Below are 24,182 nucleotides of genomic sequence, written 5' to 3' on the forward strand. Positions count from 1 at the left end.
TACAAACAAGGTTTTGCGCGGTGTCCCATAGCTCGGGGTGTGGTGGATCGATTTGGAATCTAACAGTTTACAGTGGTAAAACCACCAATATTATGTAATATTTTTCGGAATTATGCTATGCTTATAATGCTATGTTGCACTTGTAAGTAACAGGAAGAGGGTGTAAAGTATGTGTTTGACTTATAAAACCTGCCAATTTCGCTTTGATCGCGTCACAATCAGCGGTCTTATGATTCGTGAGCGTTCACTCAGAGTGAGCGCTCATGAGTCGTAAAATCGCTGATTGTGACGCACTGAAAGCCAAATTGACAGATTTTATGTATCAAACATATACTTCATGACTTCTTCTTGTTACTTACAAGTACTAATTAGCATTATAATATCTCATGATTACATAATTCCGAAAAACATTTTTTTTATAGCAAGTGAGTGGAAGTAACCTTGCCTAGTAGTGAAATAATTCTAAACTAATATTTCCACCTACAGAAAGGCCATACCCCCTGAATAACTTTGCCCAAGGTGATGTGGGCAGGATCACAAGATATTTACCCATAGGTGTCAATTAAAAAAAAAACGTTAAAAAATAGATACCACGTAAAAAAAACCGTGTTATTTTGAGAAATCGCTTAAAAACCGCGTTATTTCGAGAAATCGGGTAAAAAACAGCGTATAAAAAGGGTGCAGTGTACTGTGATCGCTATCGAAGGTGTAATGTTAGTGCTGTTAGCAATGGTTGAAGGAAAAATGTGTGTGAAAAGCTTGTTGAGGTAAAAATTTTGTAAAAAGTAGTTGTATTTCGGATAGTATGAAGTTTCAATTCCACCGTGATTTAGTTTGTTCCTTTTTTAGTTCTGTGCTAACATTTTATTAGGGCGAAGCTGTTTTTGTAAACAATTACTTCATCCGCCGATTTCTCGCAAATAACTAGACCAACAATTGAAATAGGCGGAACAACCAAACGTAAACAATGGCTCTACACGCAAATTTCTCGAGATTCAGAATACACCCACGCAAATTAACAAAGCCATTCGATAAAAGAAGTGTCCTCTTTCAGAAGCTGTTGTTAGATTGCGTGGATGTAATTAGGTTTTCAAGAAATTTACGTAAAGCCATTGTTTACGTTTGGTTGTTCCGCCTATTTCAATTGTTGCTCTAACTAAAGCTCACTCCTGCAAATTAACGATGCAAGATGGTAGAGGAAACATCCCTCTATCTGTTGGTGCCGTTACTTTGCATGTTTCAGCTTTTATTCGCGAGAAATGGACTGTTAAAGTCAATCTTTATAAAAGCAATTTCGACCTTTTGCAATGTTGATTAATTGTCTCTGTTTTCGTATGACGACATGGTCAATGAAGTTATAGGCCAATACCTATATTTTTTGTTTGTGTTCACGATCCTTGTTTTGGTCGCATTTTAACTCATTCTCTTTTTAATGCCGATTTATTTTTTTTTTGTCAAAAAATAATAACAGAAGAACATTGGATCTTTGTCTATTGATAAATAAAGAATACATTGTATTTAAATCGAATCGGAATTAAACACCATTGCAATGAATTTTATCGAAATAACTTCTTCGTGATAATCCAGTGACGTTGAAGCTCACTGAATTGAATGCCTCCAAATGAGAATAACATAAATCTTACGTGAAAAGTGCGTAGCATTGCCGTGAGGATTATTTTGAGTGTAGGGTTCCGGAAATTTGAAATAAAACCATGTGGGATTATAATTCGTTACGAAAGCAAATTGTAAGCAGATCTCTTTCGTAACCATTTATTTACTAAAACTAACAAAGCGTTGAACATGTAGGTACATGACAAAAAGTAGTGATCACGAAAAATAGCTGTGTGCTAAAGAGTAATGTGACTTTGTTCTCAATACTGTTTGATTGGTCACAAAAGTTGCGTTAAAATAATAGTTATGAATTTGTGGTACAATAAATATCAGAACCCAACTGAAAACATAAATAAATAAATTGACTCATAAATATTTGATAGCATTAATCATCTCTTAGTAACACTATTTGAACCCATAAATAGAAGCAGCAATCCAGACCCTTTTCAGCACGATCCATCTTAGGAAAATCTGCGAAGCTGCCTGTTCTTCCTCTCTGCTATAGAATAATTTCATCCTTTGCCCTGTAGTGTTCGATCATAATGAACTTACACCTTAGCCCATTGCAACCGCCGATACCGCCTTCCGGCAGTATAAAAGTCTCATTAGGATGTCCAACCGGTTGACAAAATTCTTCTAAATTTGCATTGCTACGAGCCAAGTTTCGTATTGACCATAATGCGAGGTTTTTCGTTTTTCCATGTCGGGCGAATACATAAAACTGAAATGAAATACCAATTTGAAATCAATAACAATATCTAAATCTAGCGAATTACTTACATCATTAAACTGGTCTATCATATACCCGATTATAAGAGCCCAATGGGCTTTATGGCCGCGGTTTAGGCATGGGGTATGATCTCGATCAGGATCGTATCTGTTTTAGTAGCGTTAAGGATTATTCGGGGTCGATTTTAAAGGATGTAGCTGTCAGTGAGTCTTTTTTTTTATCATCCATTGCATTGAAGCGTTCTCAAACGGTATCAGTTCTGGTATGATTTTGACGAAACCGGAACGTATTTTACTCATATAAAAATTTAAAATCTTTTTGTATGCATTAGGATGGTTACAAAAGTTATCCAATTTACTCTAAATAGTAAAATCGATTTTGGGCTTCTGACTGTCATAGGGATAGTATTGGAGTTGTTAACAATAAAAAAATAAAGTAAATTACCCATCTTACCCTACTAAAACTTAAGCCTAAATTTGTTGTCTACAAACCAACACAAACGATACGCATGTTAGTATGTTATATACCATTGAAAAGGATACGGCACCAAAAAGATTGACCCAAGTCTCAGTTGCATCTTTATGCTTGGCTCGTCCATCCACCCTCCGACAACGTGATGTTCCACCGGTTTATATTCCACCAAATGTCGATTCTCATCCAATCCAATCGTCAACAGCTCGTTTAGCTGCTTAGTGCTGAACATTTCACCATTATTAGAATACCCTTTGGCTATGGCTAGTTCGAGAAAGGTTTTAGCCGAAGGAGATCCTTCAAAGAGCATACTGAGCGCCGTTAGACCACAGGTTGGTCCTGCCTGTAAAATTGGAGTAACATTTTGAAGACGCAACTCCTTCGGTGGCGCGAATTGACAAACTCGTCGGAGGTAGCATGCTTTCTGGATCTCGGGATACTGGGTGGCCCAGATACACTCACCGGATGTGTTGAATGTTATTCTTTGATGTTGATGGGTGAAGCTCGAGCTAATAACATTATTAGCTAAATCACAATTTAATTCAGTCAGTGGATGATTGACCGTCGATTCAGTTGTTTTCGTCGTTTGTGATGGAAATGTAGATGGTGACGGTGGAGATGGATTGTTCGACATTTATATTGGGACAGGCAGATATCTGGAAGAAGGGCTACAGGATAGATGTGCTGGTGCTGCTCAAATGGGAAATGGGCTGAAATGTGAAAAATTTCGTAATAGATTCATTGCATCAACAAAGACTACTATCTTACCTTGAAAAGGGCATCTGCAATAGGACTGCAACTACAAAAGGGAACTAACTAAACTAATGACACCTTTTCTTTATTGCGATGGATTGTCAAATCGGTGCCGACATTTCATTAGGGTGAAACTGTTTTTGTAAACAATAACTTCATCCGCCGATTTCTCGCAAATAAAAGCTCACTCGGCGATTTGCGAATGCAAGCTGGTAGAGAAAACATCCCTCTATCTGTTGGTGTCGTTACTTTGCATGTTTCAGCCTTTAATCACAAAACATAGATGGTTAAAGTCAATGTTTATAAAAGCAATTTCGCCCTTTTGCAATATTGATAAAGAAAACGTTATGTGAGTGTGAAGCAAAAAAAAATGTAAATATAGAGTAAAGTCGTAATCCATAAATGACGTAGCCTATTTCTTTTACCAATTTTAGACCTCCCTCCCCCTCGTAGCGTATTTTGCTTTATCTCATAATGGCCGGTTACAACTTCTGATACTTCCCCATTTCCTCTCAAATTCTACATCATTTATGGATGCCCCTAAGCTTTTAGTTTATCTATGACACGGACGATGAGATCAACTCAAAATTGAGTTGAATCGACTCAATTTGCAAAACGTGCACGGCCGTTGAAACTTTATCATATTTGAGTTCCGTTTACTCAAGTTCAAAAAAACGTACACTGAAAACGAATGTTCCTCAGGGAGCGAGTATCCCGCATAAACGCGAACCACAACTTGACCTTACCAATTGGCAAATCAAAGTTGGCACTCGTGGAGAATAGAAGAACTATGAGAGTGATGATGGTTTCAGAATTTTCCACGGGGAGGTATACGAGTGCAATATTAAAATGCTTTTATTTTGCAAATGGAGCATTTTATTTAAATCTGGTTGCTGCTACAGTTGTAGAAAAGCTGAAATCTATGTCTACACATAAAAATCTGAAAAGAAATTTTTTTTTTCTTCTATATTATATGTCTATTAAGTACTCTTTAAGTTTTCTACTAGCGTAGCATTAACCAGATTTAAATAAAATGCTCCATTTGTAAAATAAAAGCACTTAAAGATTGCACTCGTATACTTCCCCGTGGAAAATTTAAAAACCATCATCACTTTCATAGTTCTTCTATTCTCCACGCGTGCCAACTTTGATTTGCCAATAATGGTTGCAAATTGTTTATAATCCCTCCTAAACTTTAACTGAAATGGTTATGGAACTTTACATGAACGTTTGTGTGATAAAGTTTTAACCTTATGTATTAAGGTTTTTTGGAAGTGGATCTTACAAATAATAGTTCTTTTACCATTCCAAATTCTTGTTTTCTCCATACATTTTCGGAAAAGGAATTATATTAGAAACTTTTTTTATGATTTGATAACTTCAATGGTAATGGTTATGGTAGTCAGTATGGTCCATGGATGGTTTTGTATTATCGGTTAACTTTACGTGGAATATATCGTGAATTGGTAATCATTAATTTACAGACAACCAATTCGCGATATATTCCACATAGAGTTGATCGTTGATCGATGTTACAAGACCATTCATGGACCTTACTGACTACCATAACCATTACCATTGAAGTCATTAAATCATAAAAAACGTTCTAATATAATTCCTCTTGGTTGTTTAGCGTTTATCTTGATTGCATTGGCAGTGTTGCTAGAAACCACCTAGGCATAGGTTGCCAAGGCATTTTGTTTTGAATTCACTCTTCTCTTATACTAGACCCTCTCTAGGTGGAATCTACCCAGATTCTGGGTAAATGATTATGATATCAATTTTTCGTTAGTTCAAAATAGTGAACTTTGAAGTTGTGTACAGACGAGTTTTGCGCAGTCAGTCAAAAATCAGTTTTTAGAGACGAAGCAGCTATGTGATAGCCTGGATGGCGAAAGCTATCAGCGATTCTATAACATTCCATCTATAATCAGAATGCACCTTTCCCCAGAAAAGCAGTCCCCAGAAAAGATGATGAAATGAGTAATTTATCACTTTTTTTTTTGGTCATTTGATATTATATATCAGTTTTATATTACAGAACTATCGATTACAAACTTATAACATAATTCCACACGTTGTTATCGCAAATAGTCATTACCCCGAATCCCTTGCGAAAGCCTATTGATTATATATGTTCCTTATATATGAATAGAAACGAATATTTCCTTCTTTATCGTACATCATGTTATATTTTCGAAGAAGGGAATATTCCCTTCTTTATCATATATTTAACGAATTAATGATGTTCTCTTCTATATATTCAAAGAAGGGAATATCCCCTTCTTTATCGTATATCCAAATAATTAATTCTTTCTTTTTGATATATTTTCAAAGAAGGGAATATTCCCTTCTTTTTCATAATATATATATATAGTAAGGAATATTCCATTCTTTATAGTATTCCAAAGAATTAATGATTTCCTTTTCTTAAATTTTCAAAGAACAGAATATTCCCATCTTTATTATATATTTAACGAATTAATGATGTTCTCTTTTATATATTCAAAGAAGGGAATATTCCCTTCATTATTGAATATCAAAAGAATTAATTATTTCCTTTTCTTATATTTTCAAAGAAGGGAAAACCCCTTGATCCATTAAGGTCTCCTACAACCCATTAAGAAGTTTTTCTCTTCTTTTTATATACGCAAAAGAAGATTCTAGGAGTGACTATAATAAACAAAAAATAGTAAATCTAATACATGGCATACTTTTCTGGGGAATGAGATTCTGGGGAATGGTTTTCTAGGGAATGTTATAGAATCCTATCTTATTCCCCAGAATGCACCATTCCCCAGAAAAGCATTCCCCAGAATGTACCATTCCCCAGAAAAGTATGGCATGTATTAGATTGACTTTTTTTTTTATAATAGTCACTCCTGGAATCTTCTTTCGCGTATATAAAAAGAAGAGAAAAACTTCTTAATGGATCAAGTGGTTTTCCCTTCTTTGAAAATATAAGAAAAGGAAATAATTAATTCTTTACACTCAAAGATAAATTAAATCAAAAAAGCTTAAAAAGTATACAGTTCCCAACAAACAATTTTAGCTGCAGACTAGCTTATACAGGCAAATATTAGCTGTATAAGCCAATTTTTGGCTGTGTAAGCTAATCTGCAGCTAAAATTGTTAGTTGGGTTTCCCGCTTCACCTTATTGAGTCCGAGCCATGATTATTTCGGCAGTAGTCATGCATGATTAAATTCGAAATAATCTTTCCAGTATTCAATTTTATTCTTTTTCAATACTGATATATAATCAAAAAAGATTAAAATTCAATAAAAAAAATTGTTAAAATAGAATCAAAAATGATTAAAATTTATTCAAAAAAAGATAATCTACAATCTAATTAACCATGATTAAACTGGGATTAATATCAGATGCTTATTTTTTGGAAAGAGAGGATTAATGTTTAATCATTCAGTGAGTTTAATGTCAAATTGATTAAATTTCAAGCAAAATGGGAATAGTTAAAATTATCAGTGTAGATATACGTACAGTGTACAGTGATGGCGGTTATGTTTTAGCGACGATGTTTTACAGTGAGAAATAGTCAATGCATTATGTCTGTTTGTCTATGATATACATATGTAATATATACACATATGACATCGACATGAATCCGATCGACTTTGTTAATTTGTCAAATTGTCCCTCCCTACATAGTTTTCCCATTTTTGGGTTGGTTCAGTTTTGACCGATCTGGGTGGATTATTCCCAAATTTAGGTAATTTTGAAATAGCGTGTAGACTGAGTGATTTTCGGCTCAAAAATGAGTAGCCTAAACATAGCGTGTAGGTTACTCAGCACTGACTGAGTAACCTACACTTTTATGGCGGTAAGCTCCAACTCGGATTAACTTTAAATCCCGTCCTTGTTTGGATGATCTGCAAAATGTTTGCTCTGATATTGACATCAAAGTGGCTGCATTTTCTTGATCGGGATTTAATCCGAGAATAATACCGATTGAAGCTCACCACCATTAGGGAACGAAACTCAAATTTGAGTTAGCTTAATCGGCCGTGTACAATTCATATTGGGTGGCATCTAGCGGTAAGTAGTGAATGTGTTGGCACGCCATCTTCAGTTTCGACAAAACATTTAAAATTAGGTACTGAAAAGGAAACTAACTCAGAGAAAGTGTCACTATTATCCAGTTATGAGTAGCTGTAACTCATTCGTATGGTAAAAAAAAATCGAAAAGCGTAGTTCACTCAAAGCATGAATAGTCTTTGCTTTAAGAAATTTCTCCATACGAATGAGTAAAAATGACTCATCTCGCTACCCACATAAAAGAGAACCGTAAATTGACTTTACCAAAAATGGTTAAAAATGGCTTACAATCCCTGCTAAGCTTTAATGGAAAGGTTATGGAAATTTACATGCATTTTCGAGTGATAAAGTTTTAACCTTATGTATTATGATTTTTTTGGAACTGGCCCTTTAAAATAATGGGTTGTTAAGAACCATTAACATTAAAAATTCTTGTTTTTCCCATACGTTTTCGTAAAGGGAAACCAGTGAATCCAAACTCATTATGCAACAATAATAAAAGTTCATATTTTACATAGGTCAACATCCAGAATCGTGTCAGTAGGTAAGATAACCACTCTCTGACTGTTTCAGCAATTTTTGACGTTTCACGGGCTGGCGCTTTTGGTTAAAGGTTCAATTTACTTTGATGCATATTTGAAAAATTCAAATGCAGTTTTTTCGACGCATCATTTCAAATTGCAAAAAGCTCGTGTCGTTTTATTCTATTTGCTATTTTACACAATAAGACGCGAGATTTTTGTAATCTGAATGTTATGTTCATATAGAAGATTTGGTTGAAATTTTCATATACAAAATGCTCATATACATTCAAACGTAAATATCTTAATAAAACTAACTGGATTAGTGATGCAATCTTCAGCAAAGGGGTTACTAATTAATTGAACTACAAGTTTTAAAAATCTGAATCAAATCAAGAATAAGGAAACTTTTTTATGATCGATTGCGTGTCAATTTGTCATGCATTTTATCGAAAACAACAAATCAAGAGAAGACTGGCAACTTTGCCAAAATCCAAGCGACAGGGGGAGGAGGGGGGGGGGGGGGTAACAAAAGAAAAGCTTGAGATTTGTTCCGGCCTAATAATAGTAATAATAATTTTCAACATTTTATACCATTTTCAAATGTTAGTCGTGATGTCCAGCAGCGAGATGTATTTTCCATTATTGTATATTACAAAACAAACAATTAATTCTCAGATATGGTAGCTGTCAGACTTCCCTAATAAACAAATACCATAAATGAACTGTATCCCAGATGGGTAAACCACCGACAAACCGACATGACACTTTATTCTAACTTATGCCCGAAAACCGTCGGGACGTCGCCGCTAAATCGAATGGAAAACATAAAAAAAATCATAATATCCCCGTTATCAATAAGACGACGGAGCATTCGAGATCTAGCTAATGCTTTGCATATGTGTTTGTTACAGGTTTATAGTGCAGCAATACGAAGCAAAGCGAAAGCGAATTGCACAACCAGACAACGTAGCACTCTTTTATGGTTATTTTTATTAGGGTTACCCATAGAAACGCAGCGGAAGAGAAACAAGTTTATAAGTAAATACTCTCAAATATAGCTAAATAATCAACAAACCCCTTAACGTGCCTTTTTTCAGTCCTATATTAGTTGTATACCTGTGTAGAATTGTATGTGTCATAACAGAGGCAAAAATATAAACGGGTAAACTAATATTACATTAATCCTGTATTTGAGATAAATTCTCTACTCTAATAAAATTCCACACATTTTTATTGACGAATTTCCATGTGAAATTTCACATGATTTCCATGTGACCACACGTAAACAGAATCCACCCAGAAGCACACATGACATTTATAAGTCAAATGAATAGTAAGTGTGGTTACACATGGCTTTTATGTGTTCACATATTAAGTATGTGTCCGACACATAGATATCATTTGTTGATCACATTACAAAAAAGTTATGTGTGCAGGGTGGCCAGATTATTTTTTTCATTATCGGTAGCTTCTCAAAACTTTTATCGGTAGGTATCGGTAGGCCGTCTTAAGCAGGCTTTCCCGAAGCTCCCCGTAAACAAAAATCCAATAAAAATACAATTATTTCGGCTAATCGGGCAAAAAATAAAGTAGAGGTACATAAATAAATCAAACTGTTCAAACTAATCACCAAACAAGAAAACGATAATGTTCATCATCGGTAAGAGATACCACTCTGAAATTTTCACCAAAGGAAGATAAGAAGTTTTCAAGTAACAAAAAATAATTTGGAAATTTTCATCGCTTTGAACATGAGTTTTCCTCATTTTCTTTGCAATTTTCCTTCACCTTTAAAATTTTCATGAGACACCTTTTTGTGAAAATATGTTTAATGGGTTGCTGAGATCATTTTCTTACAATTTTACAAAACAAACTTTTTTGTACGATGCTTGGTTCACGAGTTATATTTTTTTTTAAATATGCAAAGGTTCGGGAAAATCAAAAAAGTTTAACCCGTAAAAACCCGGGACAAACTTTTTATTTTCAAAAATTTGTATCTCAGAAATGCCATGGCCGATTTAAATGACTTTTTTTAACATCATTCCGGTGAGTGGTTCTTACATTTGTTGGGTGGTACTCCCCCCCATGACCCTCCCTCTTTTCTATATATTCAAGAATGTGTTGGCACAGGGGTATTTTTTTCAATCTTTATCACATATCTTACATATCATTGCGACAACATATTGATTTTTTCGTGAAACTCCTGCAAATGATAGAGTTCATTCATAAGACCACATGGCTACCATGGAACCGGTTCCGGATGTTCCGGATTATGGTTCCACATGGTCAAATTTATTGTCTGTCATAACAATATTAAGCAACATATTAAATCACATCTACTCGACGAAATATGACCAATGGCACTCAAAACGACGTCCACAGAGCCATATGACCACCGTAAAATCGGTTCCGGATATTCCGGATTATGGTTCTGTATGGTCAAATTTGATATCGCTCATAACCATACCAAGCGACATATCAAATCACATCTACTCGACGAAATATGACCAATGGCACTCGAAAAGACGTCCACAGAGCCATATGGCCACCGTAAAACCGGTCAAGATATTCCGGATTATGGTTCCACATGGTCAAATTTGAAATCTCTCATAATTATATCACATCCCACTGCGACCTAGCAAGAAGTACAGTCGACTTGTTTCGCGCTCCGGTATTTCGGAAGTTTTCTCGGTATTCGGTTGGTTTAAATTATCAGTTTTTTCTCGCTTAGTGATTACTGGCATAGTACCCGGCTAAACAATTATCTGAAAGTGAGTTTTTCTGAGAAGAAAGTGGTTTTCGGCGCCATCGGAAAGAAAATTGTTCACTTGCAATTGGATATTCGCAAACCAATTTGCGCTTCATCGGTGCGTGATCACGCATACCTGCACACAGATCATCGTCATCGAGTGTCAGCATCTGCCTCCGCATTTATACCGGTCATCCATCATCGTGTGTCCAGCAGAGTGCCGAACCTCATACAAGCACACCACTACAAAGATCGCCCGCACACGCGCATCGAAGGTCACCCACGCTGCGCGTCGCTTCGCTGCTGCTGTGTAATCACTCGGTGGTAGTAGTATAGCAGATAAGTTTTTTTTTCCTGTTTCTTTCTCTCGCCCATCAGTTAAATTTAATTTTGTGTTTCTGTGTTTGTAGTTTTTTTTCTGTTTATTGTGTCTGTGTGGTTTTAAGCATCGTTTCAGTGGTAGAGCGTTTACCGCTCCCACTAGTACGGCAAAATGGACGTCTCGTCAGAAGACGATATGGACATTTTGTCGGAAGATGACACCAGTTTGCCACTCGATGGCAAGAAAAGACGAAAACGTCCTGTCATTCATGGTTCGTCTCAGAAAAGCCCCCGATCGCGAGCCTATCCAGATGACTCGACTGGGCCATGGGTTGTCTACTTTCAGCCCAAAAACAAACCTTTGAACTTGATGCAAATTTCCACTGATCTGACGAAGCGATACTCGGCCGTGACCGAAATCACGAAGGTTAGGCATAATAAACTTCGTGTTGTCGTTTCTAACCTGAAGCAGGCTAACGAGATTGCTGCCTCCCAGCTCTTTACGATTGAGTACAGGGTTTACATACCAGCTCGTGATGTGGAGATCGAAGGTGTGGTCACCGAAGCGAGTCTGACCCCCGAGATCTTGGAGAAGCAGGCGGTTGACCGTTTCAAGAACCCCTTGCTCCCCCCGGTGAAGATACTGGATGTCCAAAAACTGGGCTCAGTATCTGTCAGCGAGGGTAAAAAGAGTTTTACCCCCACAGACTCGTTCCGTGTGACCTTTTCTGGTTCAGCCCTTCCTCACTACATCGAGCTGGGAAAACTTCGACTACCTGTGCGTTTGTTCGTTCCCCGGGTCATGAACTGCCAAAACTGTAAGCAGTTGGGACATACGGCGTCCCACTGTGGCAGCAAGGCACGCTGTTCCAAATGCGGGGAGAAGCACGAGGATGGCGCCTGCACAGTCACTGCACCAAAATGCGTGTACTGTAAGGGAACTCCTCATGATCTCTCGTCATGCCCGGTGTACAAACAACGCGGGGAAAAACTAGAGCGCTCTCTTAAAGAACGTTCCAGGCGGTCTTTTGCAGAAATGCTTAAGACAGCCAAGCCATCGACCAACGAAACAAATCCCTTCGCTCTTTTGTCAGATGACGAGTCTGGCTCTGACTTGGCTGAGGAGGGAGTTTTTTTCAGTTTTCCGGAAGGTTCTGCCCGGAAACGAAAACTTTCCGTTCGCGGAAAGTTGCAGATCAAGAACCCCAAATCAGCTTGCCCAAATCAAGGAGTGGTGGAAAAAAGGAGACTTCTACTCCTCCTGGATTCCGCAGAACTGATTATACCCAGGATTTTCCACCTCTCCCGGGGACATCCAAAACCCCCGATGCCCCAATTTTCAGAACACAAGCCCCTTCTTCATCTGGGTTGTTCTCATTTGATAACATTGTGGACAGTATCCTCAATTACCTCGATTTTTCTGATCCTCTGAAAAGCATTGTTCTGGCAATGCTTCCTACTGTGAAAACCCTCTTGAAGCAGTTGACATTGAAGTGGCCCCTCCTTGCAGCAATCATCTCCTTCGATGGATAATTTTCCAAACGAGGTCGGGGATTTGATCACTGTTCTACAGTGGAATTGTCGAAGTCTTATTCCTAAGATAGAATCGTTTAAGTTTTTTGGTTCACAATAATGATTGTGATGCATTTGCTCTATGTGAAACTTGGCTCTCTTCAGATATCGATCTTCCTTTTCATGATTTTAACATTATTCGACTGGATCGTGAGGATTCGCGTGGAGGAGGAGTACTTTTGGGGATCAAAAAGTGCCATTCCTTCTATAGAGTGAATCTTCCACAATTTCCAGGTATTGAAGTTGTCGCATGTCAGGCTTTTGTTAAAGGCAAGAGCCTTTGTATTGCTTCTGTGTATATTCCTCCCCGAGTTTCGATTAGTCAAAAACAACTTTCAGATATCTGTTCAGTTCTTCCTACTCCACGGTTGATTATGGGAGATTTTAATTCCCACGGTACAGGCTGGGGGGAACTGTATGATGACAACCGTTCTACTTTGATATATGACCTCTGTGATAACTTCAATATGACAATTCTTAACAATGGAGAAGTAACACGTCTGGCTGGTCCATCCTCAAATGGAAGTAGATTAGACCTCACACTTTGCTCTAATTCATTATCGTTGGATTGCACGTGGAATGTGATCCAGGATCCCCACGGTAGTGATCACTTGCCGATCGGCATTTCGATTGCCAGTGGGTTCAATTCGTCGGAATCCGTTAACGTCGCGTACGACCTCACCCGTAATATCGATTGGACAACGTTCAAGACCGCGATAGATGAAGCCGTGTCGTCGGTAGAAGAGCTTCCACCGTTGGAGGAATATAACTTCCTCTCCAATCTGATCTTGGACAGCGCGCTTCGAGCTCAAACTCGGCCGGTTCCAGGAACGTCTTTTCGTAGGAAACCTCCTACCCCTTGGTGGGACCAGCAATGCACTGAGGTTTATCGTAAAAAGTCCGACGCGTTTAAGCTTTTCCGGAAACGCGGAACACCCGAGTATTTCGAAGCGTACTCGACTCTTGAACACGAACTCAAGAGCCTCATCAAAGCCAAGAAACGCGGATACTGGCGGCAATTCGTGGACGGTTTATCGCGCGAAACGTCGATGAATACGCTTTGGAACACGGCGCGAAGGATGCGTAACCGGTTTTCAAACAACGAGAGCGAGGAGTACTCGGATCGGTGGATTCTCAAGTTCGCGCGAAAAGTATGTCCTGATTCCGTGCCGGCACAGATGATTCCTCGCGAAACGACGAATTCGGTAGACGAGATCAGCCAGCCTTTTTCAATGCTAGAGCTCTCACTCGCGCTCCTTTCGTGTCGCAATTCGGCTCCGGGGGCTGATAGGATCAAGTTCGACTTGTTGAAGAACCTCCCAGACGTCGCTAAGAGGCGCATGTTGAACTTGTTTTGTCAGTTCCTGGAGTTCAATATTGTTCCAGATGATTGGAGGCGAGTGAGAGTTATAGCCATTAAAAAGCCTGGAAAACCCGCGTCAGATCATAACTCGTATCGTCCCATCGCGATGTTATCGCATTCGAAAATTGTTGGAGAAAATGATCCTTTTTCGCCTCGACAAATGGGTTGAGACGAACCACCTACTCTCAGATACTCAATTTGGTTTCCGTAGGGTTAAGGGAACGAACGACTGTCTCGCGTTGCTTTCCACAGAAATCCAGTTGGCTTTTGCTAAAAAAGAGCAAATGGCTTCTGTGTTCTTGGATATTAAGGGGGCTTTTGATTCAGTATCGGTTGAAGTCCTTTCAGACAAACTCCACGCTTGTGGCCTTTCCCCATTAATTAATAACTTTTTGTACAATTTGCTGTCAGAGAAACACATGAGCTTTTCTCATGGAAACTCTACAGCTTCTCGATTTAGTTACATGGGTCTCCCCCAGGGCTCATGTTTAAGCCCCCTTTTGTACAATTTCTATGTCAGAGAAATTGACAATTGTCTAAGTGACAACTGCACGTTGAGACAACTTGCAGATGATGGCGTAGTGTCTACGACAGGGCCCAAAGGGGTCAACCTGCAAGGACCCTTACAGGATACCTTAGACAATTTGTCTACTTGGGCTATCCAGCTAGGTATCGAATTCTCCACGGAGAAAACTGAGTTGGTCGTTTTTTCTAGGAAGCATAGCCCAGCACAACCAAAGCTTCAACTTTTGGGTAAACCGATCACTCATTCCATGTCTTTCAAATATCTTGGGGTCTGGTTCGATTCCAAATGCACCTGGAGATCCCACATTGAGTATCTGAGACGAAAATGCCAACAAAGGATCAATTTTCTCCGAACAATTACCGGAACGTGGTGGGGAGCTCATCCGCAAGATCTTCTAACGTTGTACCGGACAACGATTTTATTGGTTTTAGAGTACGGTAGTTTTTGCTTCCAGTCGGCGGCTAAAACTCACATCATCAAACTGGAACGTATCCAGTATCGTTGTCTTCGTATCGCGTTAGGATGCATGCACTCGACTCATACGATGAGTCTCGAAGTGTTGGCGGGCATGTTGCCACTATCGGATCGGTTTTCGGAATTGTCCCTCAGGCTCCTCACCCGTTGTGAAGTTATGAACCCACTGGTAATCGAAAACTTTGAGAAGCTTCTTGAGCTAAACCCTCAAACTCGTTTTATGTCATTGTACTACGTGTACATAACTCAGGATGTCAGCCCTTCACAGCATAATCCTCATCGTGTATGCTTCTCCGACTTCGGCAATTCAGTTAGTTTTGATTTATCCATGACGCGGGAGATTCGTGGGATCCCAGAACATCATCGTTCCATGATTGTTCCGTCAATTTACGCTGCAAAGTTTGGCCAAGTTGATTCCGCAAGATCGTTCTTCACAGATGGATCATTAATAGAGGCGTCCGCTGGTTTTGGTATTTATAACGAATTTCATAGCGCCTCTCGAATGCTTCAAGCTCCTTGTTCCGTATATGTTGCTGAGCTGGCGGCAATACATTATACGCTAGAAACGATCGCCTCACTTGCACCAGATCATTATTTTATTTTTACGGATAGTCTCAGTTCTGTCGAGGCTATTCGATCCATGAGGCCGGTAAAGCACTCCTCGTATTTTCTCATGAAAATACGAGAGCTTCTGAGTGCTTTATCTTTAAGATCTTTTGTCATCACCTTTGCATGGGTCCCATCTCATTGCTCGATTCCGGGCAATGAGAAGGCGGACTCACTTGCTAAGGTGGGCGCTATGCAAGGCGATATTTACGATCGACAAATCGCCTACAATGAATTTTTCTTCATTTATCGTCAACAGTCGCTCGCCAGCTGGCAAAATAAATGGAGTGAAGGGAGTTTGGGACGATGGCTATTCTCGATCATCCCTAAGGTGTCGAAGAGTCCTTGGTTCAAGGGGTTGGATGTGGGTCGAGACTTCATTCGTCTGATGTCTCGCCTCATGTCCAATCACTATTCGTTAAACGCTCACTTGTTTCGTGTTGGGCTGGGAGACAGCAATCTCTGTGAATGTGGACAAGGTTACCAAGACGCCGATCACATCCTTTGGTCTTGTGCTGAGCATCGTGGAGTTAGATCTGAGCTATGCGATTCCCTTCGGGCTCGAGGTAGACAACCTAATGTTCCAGTTCGGGATATTTTGGCTAGACGTGATCTGGAGTTTATGAAACTCATATATGTTTACTTTAAGAATACTAACCTTAGATTGTAAGTTTGATTAACCTTGTGTTTAGTTTGTGTATTGTGCGTGTAGTTTTTTTTTTATGTTTGTCTTCAAGATGAATAGAAATAAGTTCATGTTTTAGGATTAATTAAATATTTGTATAATAAATCATATTTCAAACCTCCTTCTCCCTTTCCCCATCCAAAAAATTGTAAATTTCCACTAACCTCGAGACGACCGCGAGTAATCGGTTCAATTCCTTTAACTCTAGATTTAAGACATGAATCATGTATAATGCAAATGATAACTTGGCTCTGTAAAGTTTATTCGATTGAGCCTGTACAAATAAATTAATGAAAAAAAAAAAAAAAAATTATATCAAGCGATATCAAATCACATCTACTCGATGAAATATGACCAACGGCACTTAAAACGACGTCCACAGAGCCATATGGCAACCGTAAAACCGGTTCCGGATATTCCGGATTATAGTTCTGTATGGTCAAATTTGATATCGCTCATAACCATACCAAGCGACATATCAAATCACATCTACTCGACGAAATATGATCGATGGCACTCAAAACAACAACAATAGAGCCATAGGGCCACCGTGGAACCGATTCCAGATATTCCGAATTATGGTTCCGTATGATCGAATTTTATATCTCACACAACCATATCAAACGACATATCAAATCACATCTACTCGATGAAATATGTCCAATGGCACTCAAAACAACAACTATAGAGAACTATATTCAGAAAAATAAATAGAGATATTTTGATAACTTAGAATAGGTTTCCGATGAACCAGGTAATGGATTAATTTTCTTTAATTTCATGATTAATCATTATCATATCATACGATAAATCATCAAAGCATATGTACTCGACGAAATATTTATCACCAATCTCAAATAAAAAAAAAAACATAAAATCATATGAACGGCTCCAGATATTTGGATGCAGGCAAATTCGTTGTCTATCAATTTTTGGTTCTAAGATTTCAAATATTTGGTATCAAATTTACAAGGAGACATAAGTAAGACTATTTTTTTCCTTGATTTTGTTTTCCGTAATTAGCACCAATGCTACCGACTCCAGAGACGCAGCTCTCATATCGACCCATCAACTCATGAACCGGGGACCAACGGCTTTACTTCCCTATAATATCTCGGCGGCGCTGACTGGGATTGAACCCAGGCCTGCTGGGGTGAGAGGTATTTTTTATATATATATTTCGATTTTTTAATTCTAAACCTACGCTATATACATGGCCGTGTATGCAGTTCAAAATCAATTACACCTGCTTTCATCGGTAAAAATCAATACCGATGGGAGGTAACTTCTAGCGAAAGTGCATTCGTTGGTGGTGAATTTCATCTACTCAATATTGGGCCAGCGAGTATTGTAAAAACATGAAAACTCCACGACATGTTTTCGAAGCGTTCTTTACAGCCGAAATTATTGAAGAAGTGGTTTCTTGTACAAATCGCTATGGCGTACAAAGGTTCTCAGAAAGCTGGAAACCTGTAACAAGAAACGAAATGCTAGGATTTATTGCCATCTCGATTGCGACCGGTCGAAATAAACAGAACCATGTCAGTTTGGATCAACAATGGACATCAGATAAAGTTTGGCGGATTGAGTTCTACCAAAGGTAATGAGTTAAAATCGATTCAAGCAAATCTATATCGGCCTACGGTTTGACGATCGGTCCACTCGTCCTCAGCGGTTCCAAGTTAGCAATGACAATTTTGAACCAATTCGATCGGTGTTCGACAAGTTTGTTGTCAGGTGTCAAGATAATTACGTCGCTCCCAAAAATTTGACCGTAGACGAACGACTGTGCCTTTTCAGAGGTAAGTAAGGATTCAAATTAAAATATTGCTTAAGAGTATGAAAGAAAATGTAGTTTGTATTTAATTCTTTGACACAAGTGTTTATAAGCAACGTTTGGCAGATTGTATAAGCAATAGGGTAAGTGTGCCAATTATGGCACAAGTTCTTCAGTTTTTGGCCCTGGCGCCTAACTTAAATTTAAAATAAATTGTTTATTTGCATAGATATACGACAAAATCTATATTCTAATCGTGCTTCTAAATAAATTTGGTAAATAATGAATAAAAAAAAATAAAGGATGGGCCAATTAGAGGACCACTAGGATCAAAAACTTGCTCATTTACCCTAGTTTTCATGGTCAGATCTGCTTTCCTTGATATATGTATAAAACGAATTCACGATTTGATAAAAACGGCTTTAAATTTCTTCGTATCCACAGGACACTGCCAATTCTGCGTTTATATAAAATCGAAACCCGGCAAATATGGGATCAACATATGGGTTTGTTCTTCAATTCAAGGATATGTACTAAACTTGCAAGTATATGCGGGCAAGGTGAATAATATGCCCGAAAAAAATCAAGCTATGCGGGTGGTCACTGATCTCGTCTCTTCATATTTGAATGAATGTAGGGAGGTAAAAGCAGATAATTTATTCTCATCCATAGACCTCGTCAACTACCTGTGGCATAACAGCACTTACTATACAGGAACAGTCAGATCAAACAAACCCTTCATTCCACCAGAATTTCTAATTCAAAAGGACGAGAGTCTAATTCAATCATTCAAGGATTCAGCACATTTATGACATTGACGTCATATTTTGAACGCAAGAGAAAGAAGCCCATCGTCTTGATTACTTCAAAAAGAATCCAAGAAACAGATCCTCGAATTGAAAAACCGGATGTTATGAAATATTACAATCAAGCCAAGGGTGGTGTTAATGCAGGAGATCACAGAACGAGAAATACAACCGATGCAAAGAGAAGTCCAGTGTGGATTAAAAAAAATTTCTTTGAAATTATTGACATTGGATGCCTGAATGCATACATGATTTTCATAGAGCTGTACCAAAATTGGGAAAATTCAATGGAGAATCGATTGGAAGCTGGTCACCTTCCACAAGACGTAAGTGATGGAATTCGGGATCAATTGAAACGGTTTTGAGTTTCTTAGGCAGTTTATATATTTGATCGTCTTTCTTATGTCTCTTTATAAATTTTAAACCAAATATTTTAAATATTAGAAACAAAAATTGATAAACAACGGATTTACCTGCGTCCACTTCGGATAAACTCAAAAACTCAAATCTCAAGCATAAGTTAATTCACTTATGAGTTTTGCCTTGCAATCACCAATGAGGTTCAAAAATTAATTGCTTTATATTTTAGAGTTATTCATAGTTAGTACTGTTATCTTTTTTTACATTTCATACAATTGGTAATTTGTATCTCCAGTACCAGATGATCGTCCTCGTGCCACCGAGGGTCTCTAAACAGTGCTGTTATTCTCTCTGAGAGGCTCCTTAATGAATGATATATGAGGATGATTTTCCAAACACTGGCCATAATGTTGAACATATAGTTTTTGTTATTGCTGTGTTAGTGCCATTGGTCATATTTCGTCGAGTTGATGTAATTTGATAAGTCGCTTGGTATGGTTATGAGCGATATCAAATTTGACCATACAGAACCATAATCCGGAATATCCGGAACTGGTTTTACGGTTGCCATATGGCTTTGTTGACGTCGTTTTGAGTGCCGTTGGTCATATCTCATCGAGTAGATGTGATTTGATATGTCGCTTGATATAATTATGAGATATTTCAAATTTGACCATGTGGAACCATAATCCGGAATATTTGGATCGGTTTTACGGTGGCCATATGGCTCTGTAGACGTCGTTTCGAGTGCCATTGGTCATATTTCGTCGAGTAGATGTGATTTGATATGTCGCTTGGTATGGTTATGAGCGATATCAAATTTGACCATACAGAACCATAATCCGGAATATCCGGAACTGGTTTTACGGTTGCCATATGGCTTTGTTGACGTCGTTTTGAGTGCCGTTGGTCATATTTCATCGAGTAGATGTGATTTGATATGTCGCTTGATATAATTATGAGATATTTCAAATTTGACCATGTGGAACCATAATCCGGAATATTTGGATCGGTTTTACGGTGGCCATATGGCTCTGTAGACGTCGTTTCGAGTGCCATTGGTCATATTTCGTCGAGTAGATGTGATTTGATATGTCGCTTGGTATGGTTATGAGCGATATCAAATTTGACCATACAGAACTATAATCAGGAATATCCGGAACCGGTTTTACGGTTGTCATATGGCTCTGTGGACGTCGTTTTGAGAGCCGTTGGTCATATTTCGTCGAGTAGATGTGATTTGATATGTCGCTTGATATAATTATGAGAGATTTCAAATTTGACCATGTGGAACCATAATCCGGAATATCTGGACCGGTTTTACGATGGCCATATGGCTCTGTGGACGTCGTTTTGAGTGCCATTGGTCATATTTCGTCGAGTAAATGTGATTTGATATGTCGCTTGGTATGGTTATGAGCGATATCAAATTTGACCATACGGAACCATAGTCCGGAATATCCGGAACCGATTTTACGGTGGTCATATGGCTCTGTGGACGTCGTTTTGAGTGCCATTGGTCATATTTCGTCGAGTAGATGTGATTTAATATGTTGCTTGATATTGTTAAGACAGACAATAAATTTTACCGTTTGGAACCATAATCCGGAACATCCGGAACCGGTTCCATGGTAGCCATGTGGTCTTATGAATGAACTCTATCATTTCCAGGAGTTTCACGAAAAAAATCAATATGTTGTCGCAATGATATGTAAGATATATGATAGAGCCAACACATTCTTGAATATATAGAAAAAAGGGAGGGTCATGGGGGGGAGTACCTTCCATCAAATGTAAGAACCACTCACCGGAATAATGTTAAAAAAAAAGTCATTTAAATCGGCCATGGCATCTCTGAGATACAAATTTTTGAAAATAAAAAGTTTGTCCCGGGCTTTTACGGGTTAAATACAACGTTAGATTTTTATTCAATACTCAACAATTGTAAACGGCACCACTCTGAAATTTTTACCAGTAGAAGAAAATACATTTTAGGCAAGAAAAAAATATTTAAAAACAATTCATGACTCAGAAAATGATTTTTCATGATTTCCTTTGCAATTTACCTTGAAAAATTTGGAGAGAAATCTTTTTAGGATCATATTTTTATTCGATTGTTGATTAAATTTGCTTTTTTGTTTTAATATTATTCATACGGCACATGGTTAAAAGTTATGAATTTTTTAAAGTATGCGCACTAAGATTATTTTTCCGAAATCTCAACTCCTGATCGTTCGGTGAACATTTTGGCGATTTTTTTTATATAGTTTTCCTATATTTACAGAGGTGAAAAATTACAGGAAAACTGTGAAATATCACCGAACTGTTTACCGAACGTTCAGCTGTTGAGATTTCGGTAAAATATCATGTCCGAGAAAATGTGAAAATTTCCAGGAATATTGACCATCTAGAATGTTTTAAATATTTGTTACGTTCTTATAAATCATAAAATCTACCAATGAGCAAAATATCATAACATTCTGAGACCCTTCGGCCCATTTCCTCTTTAAAATCCTTTCTAAACTCCCTTGTAATTCACTTCAAAATACGAGCGGCACCGGTGGTGTAGTGGTAAGTATGATTGCCTCTCACCCCAAGAGGCCTGTGTTAAATGCCAGTCGGTGCCACTGGAATTTTCTGAGGCATAAGTAGGAAGTAAAGCCATTGGTCTCCGGGCCATGAATGGATTTGTTGAAAGGTAGGGTCCAGGTGTTGGAGCTTCCTCCCTGGCGTCGGTACGGAAAACAAGATCGATGGAAAACAAATCAAAGGAAAAAAAACTCAAAATACTCTTCTGAATCACCTCTTCCTAAGCACCTCTGCTAAATCTGTATCAAAAAAAAGGTACATGGACAGCTAGGATAAAAAAAAAAATGGAAAATATAGAGATACAGTATCGGACATAAAAAATGCACCAAAGCCATTGCAACATAAAAATTAGGCAACTTCGCGTTGCTGTATCATTGTCCTTTTCAACGGATTAAGATAAAACTTTATTTGAAAAGTAGATTATAACGTAAGTTTTTACATATGGCTGAGATAAATGGTGCGAAATCGTACGTTAAAAAGTTATGGATAGGTTGAATCTTTGTGAATTTTTTCCATATTAATTTTTATATTTTGTACAGGAAATGCACCAAAGTTTGGCCTACCCGTAACTTCTGAACGGGTGATTTCGAATTATTTCTCCACATATTTACGCAATTATCTATTTTTCACAAAAAGTTTCAACTAAATCTGTTAAAAAATGACGCTGATATGTTTGAAAGTGGAAACGGCTATGATGCATTTTTTTATGTCCCATACTGTAAATCACAAAAACAGTGATAATATTTCATGAGCATCAGTCTGTCCAACATTTGGTACTGTTCTTGTGTTGCTTGCACGGTACTGTTTCTGTTTTAGAGAAAACAATGGTTTTGATATTTTTTCCGTCCAAAGTTTCAGGGGCTGAGTAAAGGCATTCTGACCATGTTTGTTTTAGAAGTTCAGGAATAGACATGCTAGAGAACACTAATTTTGACGTAAGACTACGTCTTTGATTTCTATTTGGAGGTACACTTTGTGAAAACCGAAAATGGAACATGTAACAAATTATGAAAGATTTTGAACGTTAATAACTCAACTGCCCCTGGTCCAATTTCAATAATTTTATCACCAATCGATCAGAAATATGGCTACGCATCGATGACAATGCGTACGAATGTTGATTTTTAACAAGAAACTATTAAAAAACTGGTAAATGTCCAGCATTGTCCAAAAGCGTCGAATTAACTAACAAATCCACCAATTACCTACATGCATATGCTGCTTCCCCAGCACAGTCGTCAGAGAGTAGTAAGTAGACGAAACAAGTCGAAGTGGCATTCGCCTCCGATCCTCGGGCGCGTGCGAATAGGGAGGATGGAATTGCGCAATATTTTTCACACTCATCGCCATACTCGCCACACGCTCCCAACGACCACACCACTGTGTGGTGGTGTTCGGTCGTCGAAAGCAGTAGCAGCAGTAGCAGTGCTTTCGGCGTGTGGCGTTGGAAATTGTTCTCCAGTAACAACGAAAGGCTGCCTGCAAGCAGCGAGCTGCAGAGCCCACATAAGCAACCATCAAAGGAGGAAGAAGCTGCACCGCTATGCCATGGATCGGAATCAGTAGCTCGTCATGCTCAGCTCAGCATTACTCAACCATCGCTACAAAATGGTCCTTTTCAGGACCACCATAAATTTGTTAAGAGTATTATTTGGACATTTTCCAACGTCATCAGTTCCCGGAAGCAGCTAGCTATCAAGACTCAACCTGGTCTCTATAAAAGGTGTGGAATTGTAGGCCCGAATGTATTGGTGAGATTAATCATCGTCCGACCATTTTCCAGAACATGCTAGTAGGTAGTGTTTAAAATCCATATAGAATTTGAGAGAAGTGGGAATAATTAGGTTTGGGTGTATATTCAGTCCCCAGAGAGCCAATAAAATCAAATTTGTGAGAAAATTAGCTCTCACGAGTTCAATCTCTCGAAGTCTCTCCTTTTTTACATATTCTGCACAAACGATACTTTCCACCCCGCCCCATTCATATAATTCGGAAGGAAATCCTGTAAGGGGTGAATTGAATACACTTTAATACCAAAATGCACAAAACTTAAAAATTCATAAATAACAAAAAATTCAAAATACACCTTTTAAAGTCGGGTAGATGAATCGAAAATACTCAAATTGACAGTCCCTTGGATTCTCTTCATCAACTTTCTCTTTGAAATAAATACTGCAAATTTGATACGCTTACAAATAAAAAACGGAAAG

At 38.2% G+C, this 24,182-nt stretch overlaps 1 protein-coding gene across 1 annotated transcript; it reads right to left on the bottom strand.

Annotated features, from left to right (window-relative positions):
* Positions 1-1,720: 1,720 nt before the first annotated feature.
* Positions 1,721-3,666, bottom strand: LOC135712457 (actin maturation protease). The gene is made up of 4 exons (XM_065235409.1): positions 3,581-3,666; positions 2,884-3,522; positions 2,392-2,488; positions 1,721-2,332 (listed from the first exon to the last, which is right to left on the bottom strand). The coding sequence occupies exons 2-4, from the start codon at positions 3,444-3,446 to the stop codon at positions 2,111-2,113; spliced, it is 882 nt and encodes a 293-aa protein (XP_065091481.1). The 5' UTR covers positions 3,447-3,522; positions 3,581-3,666; the 3' UTR covers positions 1,721-2,110.
* Positions 3,667-24,182: the final 20,516 nt, after the last annotated feature.

The sequence above is a fragment of the Ochlerotatus camptorhynchus genome, unplaced genomic scaffold (assembly GCF_037179485.1).
Source record: "Ochlerotatus camptorhynchus isolate MF236.1 unplaced genomic scaffold, CSIRO-AGI_Acam_v1.1 ptg000482l, whole genome shotgun sequence".
Lineage (NCBI taxonomy): Eukaryota > Metazoa > Arthropoda > Insecta > Diptera > Culicidae > Ochlerotatus > Ochlerotatus camptorhynchus.